Source organism: Xenopus laevis, chromosome 3L (assembly GCF_017654675.1).
Source record: "Xenopus laevis strain J_2021 chromosome 3L, Xenopus_laevis_v10.1, whole genome shotgun sequence".
Taxonomy (NCBI): Eukaryota; Metazoa; Chordata; class Amphibia; order Anura; family Pipidae; genus Xenopus; species Xenopus laevis.
In genome coordinates this window covers 133,304,791-133,319,949 of record NC_054375.1, presented here as the reverse complement: position 1 = coordinate 133,319,949, position 15,159 = coordinate 133,304,791, and the positions used below count along the sequence as shown (strand labels likewise).

Here is a 15,159-nt window from a genome sequence, read left to right as displayed (position 1 = left end):
TACGGAGGGGGGCAGGGGGCCGGGCTGCGCGTCCTGCGCCTGGGCCCGTCCCCCTCTAGTTACGTTTCTGACCTTCCCCATAGACTAACATTGGTGCGAAGTAGGTTTTAGGTGGCGAAGTAGGTGGTCGAAGTTTTTTTTAAAGAGACAGTACTTCGACTATCGAATGGTCGAAGAGTCGAACGATTTTAAGTTCGAATCGTTCGATTCGTAGTCGAAGGTCGAAGTAGCCAATTTGATGGTCGAAGTAGCCAAAAAAAACATTGAAATTCAAAGTTTTTTTTCCTTCTAATCCTTCACTTGAGCTAAGTAAATGTGCCCCTACCTGTGGTGTCACTCTGTGCTCTGGACTTTTCTTAAATGGATTTTATTTCATATTTTTAACAATATAAAACCCTACAGACCTTTGTTAGGAAGCTACTTAAAAGATATTCACTAAACAAAGAAGCAAGAAGACACATCGAGGGTGTAAACATTGTATAATGTAAGAATAGGATATCTTGATTGGCATGTGTTTTCCATCCTTCTCAGGAAACCTTAGGATAGCCCCACACTCCTCATTTGGATGGCTGTGGATACTGGGAAATGTAGTTCTAATGCAAGGTCTTGATATAAATAATCTGATAGAGGATGATGGGAAATGTAGTTTACGGCTGATGACCTTGTATATGATACTCCTGACACCCAGTGTCCAATGACAAAGTGAAAACGACACAAATTCAGGGTAAAAGCAGGGGGGTCCCAGGGCTTAAAGCATTGCCGGGTACAGGAGACAGGTGGACTCCCGGCCTTTGGTCTGGTGGTTGATCAGGTACAGCGGTTCCTGCTGGTAATTCTCAATCAGTTGAACAATGCTGGGAAATGTCTGCAGAAAGAGAACGTGAGAGGCACACGTGTGGGGAGGCAAGGAATTTGTGGAGGGGGGGTGGGAAGCAGAAGAAGGTGGGGATTGGTAGAAAGGGAAGGAACAGGGGAGGAGAGAGGAGTGGAACCATGTTAGGACTGGATCATTGCATAGCTCTGCTCATGTGGAGTCAGGAACAGCCCTGGGCTCCTGTCACATGCCATTGACTAATATTTTAACAGTCATATATAAAGCGCACGTATATTCCCTAGAAACACAGATAATGACAGTGGCTAAAGGCCAGTCTAATCCAACAATTAACCCTGAAGACATTTAACCTTGGGCCTGCCTGTGCTCATCCTGTGTTGCTCAGTGAGACTCCCAGGCCTGGCTGGATTGTATGTGTATAGCCCCATAATGCCTATATAAAAACCCCGACTGGCAATCTGTGGATTCTAGCAAATTCCTGGGTCGCTGCTGTAAGATGCCATAGACAGTCACAATTTATTGGGCCTGCGGGGGACTCAGGTCCAGTGATTTTCAGCCAGCAGAGAAGTTGCCAAATCCTGCCCAGGAGCCTGTCATAAAATTGTTATCAGTATTGATAGGCAGATTTTATGTGCATTTTCCACCCAAATTCCAGCCACAAGGAGTATTGAATAGGACAGGCTCCTCGGCATGGTTTGGGGCAGTGATTAATGAGACATAAAGTCCATGGGAGTCAGCTTGAGGCAACAGGCAGAGGATCTGCACACACAGAATATAAGAAAGAATTCCAGCACATGGGTAGAATGCTTAACAGGGATTTACACTTTGTTTAATTTGCCAAGCACAATCAAACACAGGATAAATCCCTGTTAAGCATTCTACCCATGTGCTGGAGTTCTTTATTATATTCTATATATGGTGGAGGTGCCATCCTCCTAAACTCTGCAGGAGAGGCCAGGTGTGCGCATGTGTATCTTTAAGAGGTTCTGCAGACTCCATGAGACATAGGCCTAAAAGGAGGCGCACATAGAGATCCTCTCATTTGTTGATGTTGCCATACAAGCGGATCTCTCCCCGATACGCCCACCTAGAGGTGGGCGATATCGGACTGATCTGATTGTGGGTCCTAGGGCCCAAGGAGTATGGGCGGTCGGATTGTGGGACCACATCAACAAACAGATGCGGCCCATGGTCCGACGGGATTTTTAGCCCTGTACAATTGACACCTGGCTATATTGATCGGGGAAGCCCCATACACGGGCCAATAAGCTGCTGACTCGGTCTGTCAGCGGCTTTTACCGTCCGTGTATGGCCACCTTTAGGCAAATGATAAGCAGCCTCACTGTGTGTCAATAATAACCAATTTATCATTTAGGATGTTAGAGCTGCCAGTAACTGTATAATAGCTACTGACATGAACAGTTTTGCACAGGAATGTTTATTGGCATATATATGTGTATGTGCTTAGTGGGATAACCTCATGCGCATGTAGAGTGACAGAAGAGTGCCCTCTAGTGGACAGGCTATATGGCAACAGAAGTTAGAATGCTCAGCTGGCTTTAGCATGCCACCACCTCCCTAGAGACCCTTGTCCTGTTCCCAAAAACACACACACGTCAGGTTATTGGATAGTGGGCTAGCCTGACCCAATTGTTTAGTTTGGTTTGATCTGCAGACAACATTCCATTTGGCCTTCACTCAGTGGCGGAACTACCGGGGGAGCAGGGGGTGCGAGCGGGCAAGGGCACGCACCCCCTCAGGGCCCCCGGCAGCACTGCACGCCGCTAAAATTCGGCCGTACGGAGGGGGGCGGGGCCCGGCTGCGCGTCATGCACCAGGGCCCGCCCCCTCTAGGAACGCTACTGCCTTCACTGCACTCTTTAAGGCTGTTCACTTTTTGTCTTTGAGTACTACTGTGAATGTGACTAATAGAAAAATGGCATAGTTGGAATTAGTATGTATTAGTCTGATATAGAGCTATCACAAAAATGAAAATTTAATATCAGCTTCATCAAACTGAAAAAAAAACTTTTAAACATAATCAATTAAAAATTCTGACCTGTTTCTGAAACCTAGTTACTCTTACTCTACCCCTCACAGCGTCTGTCTCTCCTTATTCCCTCTTCAGGCAGGCGTCAGGAGTCAGATTTTAAAATGACAGGTAAGTCTAATATAGTCTTTGAGAGGGTACTCTTTTTTTTCTTTTAAGTATTCAAGCTCACTCTTTTAAAATCATTAAAAACTTTGTCTCTCTGCAAGCATAATTTGTGCCAAAATCAGTTTTTGTATTTGTGCTGGAATCAGTTATTTCAGTGAGCTTTAATACATCTGCTAGAAATGGGAGCCCTCCCAAAAGATGTATAAGATCAGTCAATCAAAATTTGCTCCAGGAAACAGAATGAAGAAGGACAAATGCTAAAATAAGTAGAATTAAGACCAACTTGATTATTTCAGAAACGGTACAGAATGTTTAATTGCTTGTATTTAGAAAGTTTCTTATTTCAGTATGATGAAGCTTATATTAACATATAATTTCCATGATAGTTATCCAAAATATGCTGCTAATAAAGGCTTCAGTAAAAAAGTCCCAAGGATTAAAGTCCCAAGTAGACCTATTTTACATCTGATATTTAAGTTGATAACTGCTTTGGTGACTGAGCATTTTCCAAGAATGCAAAAGCACTGTTAAAAAGAGGTGGGTATCCATGCAGTACTTATTGTAAATAATGTGTTTACGGTAATATATAGCTAGTCACTAACCTCCTCATGTCGCTTGCCCTCCTTGCCCAGACAATATCCACGGGGGCCCAGTAACCGTACAGGGATGTTGTAGATGTGGTCTTTATATAGCACAGCCAGAGTATATGGCTGCAGGTTGCTTTGTGCAAAACTCTGACGCAACAAGAAACAGCCATCCTTGTAATAAAAAGCAAAGGATAGATTTTAGGTGCAAAATGTAAGTTAATAGAACATAGTTGTCTTCTGATGTGGACAGCTCGAGGGTAGGGCTAAATGGAAATGCTGCGTGTGTTATTTTAAGCAAAAACTGGGATGGGATGGTGGATGTAACAAATGCATAATGACGTAGCCACAAGACTTGGGATTTACATGCTGTGGAGCAAACTTTACCCCTTTGTCATTCTTTTGTAAATAAACCTTAGAGCTCTGTTTCAAAAACTGGGGTTTCCAGATGATACTGCATTACAAAATCCAGCTTTCTTCCACATATAATGGTGGGTTAATGTATGCAGAGAACTGTATCCCAGTAACATTTGGGGCCGCAAGGTTAATAAACAATGCCCTAAAGTGTTAGTTCAAGTCACTATTCAAGGTTCCCTTTGTTATTCAACGACCAATTGTTTATCCATCCTAAAAAACAAAGAAGGCAATATAAACTGTGGAATGTGCATCTCAGAACCTTTAACAGAGGATTATAAAGTAAAGGTGGCCATACACGGAGAGATCCACTCGTTTGGCGATGTCACCAAACGAGTGGACCTCTCTCCAATATGCCCACCTTGAGGTGGGCAATATCGGGCTGATCCGATCGTGGGCCCTAGGGCCCAACAATCGGATCCTAACGAATGGGAACGGGCGGTCAGATCGCGGGACCGCATCAACGAACAGATGCGGCCGCGATCCGACGGGATTTTTTTAGTCCCATCGGGGAAGCCCGTCGGTGGGCCCCATACACGGGCCAATAAAATGGCGACTCGGTCTGTCGGCAGCTTTTATCGGCCCGTTTATGGCCACCTTTAGTCTAAAATGCCCTGACGGCAAATTCCAAAGAAAACCATGATTATCGGCTATTTCCCTGAGTTATTTAAATTCTGTTAAGTATTTCCACGTATACTGACCCTATTATCATAACTGAGCAGAACTTCACTGATGTTAGCTTCCATTAACAGTGCAAAAATTGATTTTGTTCCCATAATAAACTGCATACAGTTCTGTCAATACTTTTCACTAATCCAACTCAAACAAGCATGGAGGATCAATTAAGGGAACAATGAACATGCTCAAAAGCATCAGCCAAAAATTTCCCAGCAAATGTAGTGGCTGTTATATAAGCAGGACATGTGTACTGTATATAGTGATACCTTATGGGTATCCTGATCCTGTGCTCAGAAGGCCATACCAGATACAATGGGGCAGATTTAATAAAGGGTGAAGTGGCCGTCTCTAGTGAAAATTCACCAGAAATCCCTTCCCAGGGACATAGCCAATTTACTAACAGGCATAGAGGACAATTCACTAGTGAAAGAGTACATCGATAACAAAGTTTCACTTTGCCAGGCAAATATTTGCTCAGACAAACAATCGTTACTCTACAAATTCACTAAAGTGCACATTTTTCAGAACGTTACCCCTTTCACCAAAGTTTCCTTCACCAGCTTAGACCTGGCTAAAATGAAGCTACATCCTCCTCAATCTTATGTCAGTGACATCATATCCTGTATGCCGAAAAGTCGTAAAAATTCTTTTTAAAAAAACTCTGGAGTTTTTTCACATTTTAAAGTGGGATTGCCTGTAAAAGTTGTAACTATTAAACATTTTTGTTTTAATTACCAATTTGAGGGGCATGCCACATTTGTTTTAGGGTGGGCTCATGTTTAGGACAATATAATCTCTTTTGTCTTTATTTTGCTTCCTTGGACATTTTTTAATAATAAGTGGCCCCTTCAAGCATTTGCACCAACATCTATAATGAAGACATATATATTATATGACCTATATGTACCTGCCCAATTCAAATTGACCTAAGCGCAAGAGTACTAACCAAGTTTGCTGGGAAGAATTGAACGCTAGCAAAAGATCGATATGAAATGCTTGTGCTGACAAATTAACTTCACCCTAAAAATTAAAGTGCACTGATACCCAGGATTATGATTTTTGTTGTGCAAATCTGGTGTAAGGCAAAAAGAAGACTTTTTTCCCACCTTAGATTCTGGCGACAATATGTACACTACAGCAAGGAAGCCAAGCAACCTTTTGATATGCCAAGTATGCTGTGGTACGTGACTTCTCATAGGTTACAAGGAGTTGCCACTGAGATTCAATCCTGGTTCTCTAATTTTAGTACCCATTTCCTGTAAACCAACCCCTCTTCCTAAATGTGTATTCTTTCTAGCTCTTTGGGAATGTCTTCAGTTCAACAGCCAGGTTGCAAAAAAGGCCATCTCCCAAAAACTCCATTTTAATAGAATAATTAAAATATTTAAAGATTAATACCGTGTGATCAAAAACTGTATCATATGTTTGAACTCTTCACTGCAGGAATCTCATGCCATTGTATTTTCTGTATTTTGCAAAACACGAAAATAAAGAATTTATAAAAAAAAAAAAATATTTAAAGATTTTTCTCTGTAATAATAAAACAGTGGCATGTACTTGATCCCAACTAAGATATAATTAATCCTTATTGGAGGGAAAGCAATCCTTTTGGGTTCAATTATTTTTAGTAGAGATCCAGATTATGAAAAGAGCCCTTATCCAGAAAAGCCCAGGTCCTGAGCATTCTGGATCACAGGTCCCCTACCTATATTTGATTTTATTTTGCACTGAGACCGTGTAGAGATTCCCACTGTCCATATGTATCTGAGTTTTGCTGAAACCACTGTACATTAGTCAGAAGGATGCAAATAATTAGATACTTCTAACTAGTATAATTATCAATATAGAGGGCCTTTTAGGCATTTATAAGCAGCATAGCTAGAGCTGAAGAAATTGTAATTGAACAGCACCACTCAACAATCTTTGTAAGATAAAAATGCTTTTATTGCAGACTTCTGAGCATCACAGCAACGTTTCAGGCCTCAAATGGCCTTTAATCGTGTAGCTTGATAAAAGACCATTTGAGGCCTGAAACGTTGCTGTGATGCTCAGAAGTCTGCAATAAAAGCATTTTTATCTTACAAAGACTGAGTGGTGCTGTTCAATTACAATTTCTTCAATATTGACTGGTGATAAGTGGCCACTGGGGAACCTGCACCACAACGTAAAAGAAAAAAGGTGTAAGAAGTCGTGCTGACTGCTCTTTCTACGCATAGCTAGAGCTGTGCTAAGGAACACTTGTAACTCTGTGGCCAGGGTAACTGAATAAGAGCAAATATCCCTCTTACAGAGAGAGAGGCTCATATCTAAGCCGAGACTGCAGCTAATAGATTTCCTCTCTTGGACATACTGTAACAGCCTGAGCCTGTAAATAGAAACCACACAGCATTCCTTGTACTTGCTCTGTCCCCTCTCTCTCTCTCTCTAGTAACACTGAAGACCTGTGTGACATTTGGACAAGTATATTTTTACCCTTTCCTACAAGTTTGATGATTTCACTTTCCCAGAGTCAGATTTGCTCACGTGTTTCCTTCAGCTTCCTCTGGTGTTATCCTGCAGACACTGAGCCTAATAGAACTATCTGCATGGACATCGTGGACTATGTCTCCCCTGTGTTTATCCCACAGTGCATTTAAAAGAATTTTGGTTATAATTCAGTACTTAAGAAGGAAGATTATTTTGCCAATGGCAATTACTTTTATGGCCTAGGACTGCTTTGTCACGTACTATTGCCACACCACTAAGAAGCTCTGTATAATAAGCTGCTCCTCATCTCACAGCCTAAAATGCTACGGCTGGGGGAAGGGGGGATCTGTTTATAGAGAGGGAATTTCAGTGGACTGTAAAGTTTTAATTGTGCTCACACAAACAGAAAGTAGAATGTGGACTTCCAATTTCAGATCATGCCCTATTTAATGCAAGAAATAACAAAAAACATAGATATTTCCTAAATAAAACAATAGGTAAAAAGTTGTTCAGTAACAGCCCTATGCATTGAATTAATGGTCAAAAATGTCACCCTTTAAATACAGGCTGCTTTTTCTGGTCAAATAAATAGCTCCCTGTTATGTGAGTATTTGATGCTTAACCCCTATATAGAGTATAGAATGTCATGGAATTTCAAATGAGTGTTTAATGCCTGATAAAAATGGTCTTTTATCTTGCTCTGTCACCAAGCCTACGGTTAAGCTGCTTAGGGTAGAAGAAGACAGATTCAGCTCTTGATACATGGAGCAGTAGGATGAATTATACAGATGAGTTATAAGGAGAAACGGGGAGTCACATGGAGGCATTATTTGGAGCAATAGGTGGCATTATATGGGATATGGAGCAATAGGGTAGTTATAGGAAAGAATATGGAGCAGTATGAGGGGTTACTGTAAGCAGGTTTAAAGCAATGTTGCAGTTGGTATAGTTACCCACGTTGTGTTATGTTTAATTTTTCTATATGAGGGAATATAGTGGTGCCTGTATACAGTGGAAACAAGCTATACAAGGAATTAGAACATTGTAGACAGAAGCCATTTGAATCAGGATGAGATCTTGGGGTATAAAACAAATGTGTTATGGAGCAAAATAAGAGGGCTAACCAAGAATAATAATAAGACTAATTGAGTGCATATATCTGGGTCAATATAAAAATTTCTGTGCCAGACTAGAATGCGGAAGGATATGTGGAACAATGAGAGTTACCTTGTTAATTCTGCGCAGAGCTCCTTCTGCCTCTCTACGTTCCATGTCTCCTGCATACCAGGGTTTGTCCAGCAGTACCATATTCTGTAACAGCACAGAATGACTTAGTATGGGCAGAGCTGTTCACCAATTATATTATACAAAGTAAATTGGCACTTTACCCCAGCACAGGTAAAGGCTGAGATTAAGAATAACTGATAATAAATAAAAGAAGAAGCACCGCACTATGGGCCACATTATATGCTGGGAGTCACAGACTGATTTCCTTGCTGTAGAATACAGATTCCAGAATGACTGCACCAAGTTGGTTGGAAAATTCATTAATAAACCATTTATATCTCAAAAAATATTGTGGTAAATACTGGGTGCATGTTTATAGCTATGACAGTTCTCCCTTTAACCACAACCGTTTAATCAGTCTGCCCAAACTCCTAATATCTTGCTTCAGGGATACCTAAGCAGGTAACCCAGCCCCAGGCTCCACCCCAGCCTGTCCTACTTCATCCTGCCCTACTAGGTGGCCCTCTACCTCATGTTATTGTTCCTGATCTTGGGGCTGCCAGAAATTGTGCCCTGCCTAACCTCATATCAGTCCTAGCCAGACTTCACTATGACCTCTGCCTGCTTTATAGCAACCTCGCCCTGGCCTACCCTGTATGGGTATTAGAGGAAATAAATAATGATACAGATTCACCCAAAAAGTTCTCATTAATAAGAAGCTCATGTCACTATTTGTTCTCATTGTTCCAGGTAATTCCGAAAGACATTCCGGTAGGTACATCTCGAATGATATCTGTTTAATAAGACAATATTCAGCCTGTCCATGAATCTGCCCCGCTGAGACCTACAAGTGTGAAATGTCCAAAAAATGATAAAACAAACCAACCCACCTCTGCCCCTCCCTTGTGTTTGGCAGGATAACCTGCAGGAAACCAAGAGAGAATGTAAGACAAATATTTTATAACATGAAAATAAAATGAAAGAATTAATGTTAAATTATTCCTTGGTGGAGTAAAAGTCTACAAACCAGATTATAATCCCCAGATATTGGATACAGATGGGAGGAATTGTTTTTTTTCTCTAGGCCCCAGTTGCATATACGTTTTACTACTGTAAAAGCAGAAACATTTTCTTTTAAAGGGCAGCTAAATTAAAGGGCACATTTCCAAACTTGTTATCAGTATGATGTGCATTTGACCACCTTAACTGAGGTCATGGGGAGACTCCTATCTGCCTTGTGGGCTAACTGCAAGGCACATTTATGTTGAATGGCGGGCAGAAGTTATTGATGTCTCAGAAGCTAAACAGCCACTTGTTACTTATTCTATAGTTATAACCATGGAAATTTGGCAATAAAAAGCTGTAAGATATGTGTGTCAAAAGTGCACAATATCATGTGTATTAGGCTGGTGAAATAAGAAACTCCAGGGAAATGTGTATTGCTGCAGCTAGTTAAGATGTTTAAGTGATAAACCAGTTTAGTAAAAAATGGATTATGGGTCCCTGGAGTGGATGGAAGAGAGCAGGATGGCTTCCATCCCTTGCTCCGTGTAAGGTTTTTGCAGCTGCTAAGCTAAAGGCAGTTAGAGGTAATTAAAGGGATCCTGTCATCGGAAAACATGTTTTTCCTGGTCACTATGGCAGCACTCACACCTCTGGGGGCGGGGATAACCCAGAGGCGTGAGTGCTGCCCATAGTAACCAGGAAACAAAAATTACGGTAAGTATGAAATAAATTTTTTGTTTTTCCTGGTCACTATGGCAGCACTCACACCTCTGGGTTATCCCCGCCCCCAGAGGTGTGAGTGCTGCCCATAGTAACCAGGAAACAAAAATTACGGTAAGTATGAAATACATTTTTTGTTTTTTTCAAAACGCATCAGTTAATAGAACTACTCCAGCAAAATTCACTGAAATCTATTTCTCAAAAGAGCAAACAGATTTTTTTATATTCAATTTTGAAATCTGACATCGGGCTAGACATTTTGTCAATTTCCCAGCTGCCCCCAGTCATATGACTTGTGCCTGCACTTTAGGAGAGAAATGCTTTCTGTCAGGCTGCTGTTTTTCCTTCTCAATGTAACTGAATGTGTCTCAGTGGGACATGGGTTTTTATTATTGAGTGTTGTTCATAGATCAACCAGGCAGCTGTTATCTTGTGTTAGGGAGTTGCTAGTTACCTTCCTATTGTTCTTTTGTTTGGCTTCTGGGGGGAAAAAGGGAGAGGGTGATGTCACTCCAACTTGCAGTACAAGAGTAAAGAGTGATTGAAGTTTATCAGAGCACAAGTCACATGACTTGGGGCAGCTGGGAAATTGACAATATGTCTAGCCCCATGTCAGATTTCAAAATTGAATATAAAAAAAATCTGTTTGCTCTTTTGAGAAATGGATTTCAGTGCAGAATTCTGCTGGAGCAGCTCTATTAACTGATTCATTTTGAAAAAAAAAAATTTCCCATGACAGTATCCCTTTAACTACAAGTATGTGGTAGTTAAAAGGAGGTGTGGAGCAACACATCAGGGCTGCTTCCCCCTAGAGACCTCCTGGAGTGGAGGAGAGTGAGGGGCCACATGTGCTTGTGAGCACCAGGGAACAAGAGTGACTCCCCTGAGCTGGAGAGAGGACCAGAGAAACCACTCCCAGGAGACAAGAATGTATCAAGTGTGCCCAAAGAGGATTCTGGGATTTGTGGTCTGCTGAAAGCCATGCTAAACTCAAATGTGAGTAAGGGCAGGACTTGACGACGTGATTGGAGCCGACACGTCGCAATGCGACTAAATGCATGCAATGTGTTGGAAGTTTTAAAGAAAACGGTGAAGGAGAAATCACAGGTAACAACTACATTCTGTCGGAAACAACTACGACTGTCGGATGAAATGCAGAGCTGGTCGTCAAGTCCTGCGCTAAAGTGAACACCAGTGAGGGTGTTAGAATTGGGACTGTTAATGCTACAATGTGAAGCATACTGTATGTGATTCCCCATGTGAATCCAGTGGGCTGAAGATTTTTTTGTTTTGTGCAAATAAAAGCCAGCAAAGCAGCAATTTGAACTCTTTAAGGTGGTCAGTCTCCAGTTGTGTGCTGAAATCTGTGCCGGGGCCTAAGGTTTCGCTACCGGAAGCTCACAAAGCCTTTACAAACTTTAGTTTCTGTTATATATCTAGAAAGAATAATAACATTGGCATATGGCTGCTGTACAAAAATAATGTTTAATTTGTACAGAAAATTGGCACCTGGGGCTGGAATGACCCAATGACCTAATAAGATTCCAGATATACCTCAGCTGTTGTTCTCATTTATTTGCACAGTGGGTAGCGCAGATATACTTACCTGGGCCAATATTATCTTGTGATTCAGCCTAAAGAAAGAGGCAGAACTTGTGAATCATCATATATCAACTTCCTTCTCTGACCTGAGTCTTTAATCAAGGTATCATTGGGAAAAGAGAGCTTTGTGGATTACACTGCTAGGATGTCAACAAAGGAAAACCAATACAAATTCCAGCAGCACTCCGGTATAGTGAAAGAAATTTATTTGTGCAAATGAAGCAACGTTTCGGGCATAACCAGCCCTTTATCAAGCTGGGGTAAAGGGCTGGTTATGTCCGAAACGTTGCTTCATTTGCACAAATAAATTTCTTTCACTATACCGGAGTGCTGCTGGAATTTGTATCGGAATTTGTACTGGACCTGGGCAGACAGAGTCGCAGCTGGCACCCGACGCTACAAAAAGCGGTGAGATTGATTGTGCACTACACTCTATGTTTGTGAACAAAGGAAAACCAGTTCCCCCCCCCGTCTTTTATTATGGCAATTCATTGTGAATTATTTATGCATTATGTATCTAATTATTAAATAAAATTGCTACTTAAAGTATTGCGTGTCTGTAGCTATTTTGTGCACTGCTGGCTCTGGCTATTAAAACAATGTAGCAGAAGCCATCTGATTAGTAGGCAGATGAAAAAGCATATAAGGTATTGTGGAAAATGGCTGGAAGAGAGTTTACCTCTGCTACAGTACCCCCTGAAGAAAGTTTTTTCTTCTAAAAATTGCTTGTTACTTCTACTAGTGATTTTCATTGCAATCCCTTTGTCCCCCAGATTCTTAGTGACAACAAGGCTGCAGACCTTTTTTTTTGAGAAGCATAGCATTATGGAGACTGAGTCTATTACCTTTGTATCTGTCATATCCAGTACGGTCACATATGGATCTGCAAGGAAAAGGGAAATCAAAGGGAATCAACTAAAACAAACTTGTATCTACATTTTTTTTCCTTCCATGAATTTTCCCTTTGTTTGATACAGAATCAACTAAAACATTTATCTGTTCCCACTTTACAGCAATGGCTTCCTGGGATGCCACTCAACGGACTCCATTACAGTATGTAATAAATGCTGCCACATGGCTCCACCAGCTTTATATCTGCTGTATGCCAATGCAACTCCAATTATATCCTTTTAAATCAAATTCAGACTAAGGCCGAGTCGAGAAGAACAACTTTACCATACTATTTAATTATCAGGAGAGAGTAGCAAAAACTACTTAAAGGGGACCAGTCACCCCAAAAAAATAGTCAAATCCTATTTTATCACATTAGTCAAGAAAAATTAACTTTAATTACACTATATAAATTATTTGAATCCTGTTTCGTTCAGTCTGGGAATTCATAATTAATTGGCCCACTACATAGAAAAAGCATTGGTTCAGCCTATTCCTGTAAGCCTCTAGAGACAGTAGCGATTATCTTCCTGGGTTCATTAACCTGCGCAGCACAAATCAATGTGCTGTGCTTTGCAGCTCAAGTAAGAACCTACCCAAAAATGACCAAATAAGGCCCCTGAAATTAAAGTGGTTGTTCACCTTTGAATTAACTTTTAGTGTGGTGTAGGGACAATTTGAAATTGGGTTTCATTTTTAATTATTTATGGTTTTGGGTTATTTCGCTTTCTATCCAGCAGCTCTCCAGTTTGCAATTTTAGCAATCTGGTTTTTAGGGACCAAATTACCCTAGCAACCAAGCATTGATTTGAACAAGAAACCAGAATATTTATTGGAGAGGACTGAATAGAAAGATGAATAATCAAAAGAAGCAATAACAATACATTTGGAGGTTTACAGAGCATTTGTTTTTAGATGGGGGTCAGTGACTCCCATTTGGACTCTCTTGTGTGTCTGTAAAGGGGAAACAATTGTCATTGGCACTGGGTGTTCTCCATCTCTCCTCTTGGTACAAGAGTTTGTTATAACATCCATTGCATATAACTGTCATTTAACTGATTGAAGGAGAAATAGACATTTCTGTGCAATCTTTGCCACAGAGGCAGAGGAAAGTGACTGTTAAAATTCAAACCCAATCTAAAGGAGCTATAATTTGTAGCATCATTTCCTTCATAAAGCTGCTCAGAAAATGGGTTTATGAGCACTAGAGGAATAAACTAAAGGAATTCATTTATTTGCAGGGCATTCAATCCCTTAGTATCAAAACAAGCAGAGAGGTTGTTGAACTAGAACTCCACCGACAGCCTGGCATATTAAGGATTAATGGATTCATTTATTATTATTATTACCATGTAATCATATAGCACCAACATATTGCACAGCACAGTAAAGTAAATGTGTTTATACAACTAGATCACATGAATAACATACATAGAACATATGGAGTTATATACATCCAGGGCCGCCATTAGAAATCCCCGTACAACAAAATTTTTGGGGCCCCCTGAGCCCCACCCACACTGACGCCCAAGCTCCACCCCATTTCCCGCCCACTCTACATCGCAGTTAAAAGACCACACAGACTAAAAAAGTAACCCACACAAGTTATTAAAAGCTATTGATGGTCAGGGCCCCCTTATAAAAAATTGTGGCCCCAAAAAAAAAAAAAAGTTTTTTTAAAAAAAAAACATTGGTGGCCGGGCCCCCTTATAAGTTAAAAAAAATTGGGGCCCCAACAAAAAAATTGTTTTTTTTTTAAAAAAAAAAACATTGGTGGCAGGGGCCCCCTTATAAGTTAAAAACAAATTGGGGCCCCAAAAAAATGTAAAAAATTTTTTTTTTCCAAAAAAAAATATACATTGGTGGCAGGGGCCCCCTTACAAGTTAAAAAAAATGTTTTAAAAAAAGATTGGTGGCAGGGGCCTATAGAATATTAAAATAATACATTGTTGGCCAGGGGATTAAAAAAAAAACACACAAACTGGTGTTCAGTAGAATTGAACTCATGGCTTCAGTACTTCAACTTCGCCTCCTTTCGTGATTTCGGGTCTTTTCACCGATTCAGGACTTCAATTTCGGCTGTTTTCGTGACTTCGGGTCTTTGCGCCGCTTCAGGACTTCGGCTGTTTTCGTGACTTTGGGTCTTTTCGGCACTTCGGGACTTTGGCTGTTTTCGTGACTTCGGGTCTTTTCAGCGCATCGGCTTTGGCTTTTCGGCACTTCCGCATTCGGCAACACGCAGAGGCAAGACGTACAGCTCGGGTGCTCGTAAGGGGGGCCCGGATCTTCAAAAAATGCAGCGCTGATGGGCCTCCCTTCATGCCCGGGCCCAGTACGCTTGTCCCCCCTGTCCCCCCCGGATGGCGGACCTGTATACATCACAAACAATACTGGTACAAAAGGTGAGGAAGGCCCTGTGCAAAAGAGCTTACAATCTAAAGCAGAGCCGGAACTAGGGGTAGGCAGAGTAGGCACGTGCCTAGGGCGCAAAGCTGAGGGGGGCGCGAGGCACGTACCTGCTCTGTCGCCTACCCCGTGTCCGGTCCTGTGTCTCCCTGACTGGCGTCGGTAATCTCTGTTTT

General features: G+C 41.3%; 1 protein-coding gene across 1 annotated transcript in view; it reads right to left on the bottom strand.

The window, feature by feature from the left end:
• Positions 1-462: 462 nt before the first annotated feature.
• sh2d6.L (SH2 domain containing 6 L homeolog) overlaps positions 463-15,159 on the bottom strand; it is a 28,058-nt gene continuing 13,361 nt past the window's right edge. The window contains exons 9-14 of the mRNA XM_018253443.2: positions 12,532-12,569; positions 11,691-11,718; positions 9,250-9,281; positions 8,360-8,443; positions 3,593-3,748; positions 463-865 (exon numbers count right to left, since the gene is read on the bottom strand). Of these exons, the coding sequence (XP_018108932.1) occupies positions 749-865; positions 3,593-3,748; positions 8,360-8,443; positions 9,250-9,281; positions 11,691-11,718; positions 12,532-12,569 (455 nt within the window). The 3' untranslated portion in view covers positions 463-748. The remainder of the gene's footprint in view (positions 866-3,592; positions 3,749-8,359; positions 8,444-9,249; positions 9,282-11,690; positions 11,719-12,531; positions 12,570-15,159) is intronic.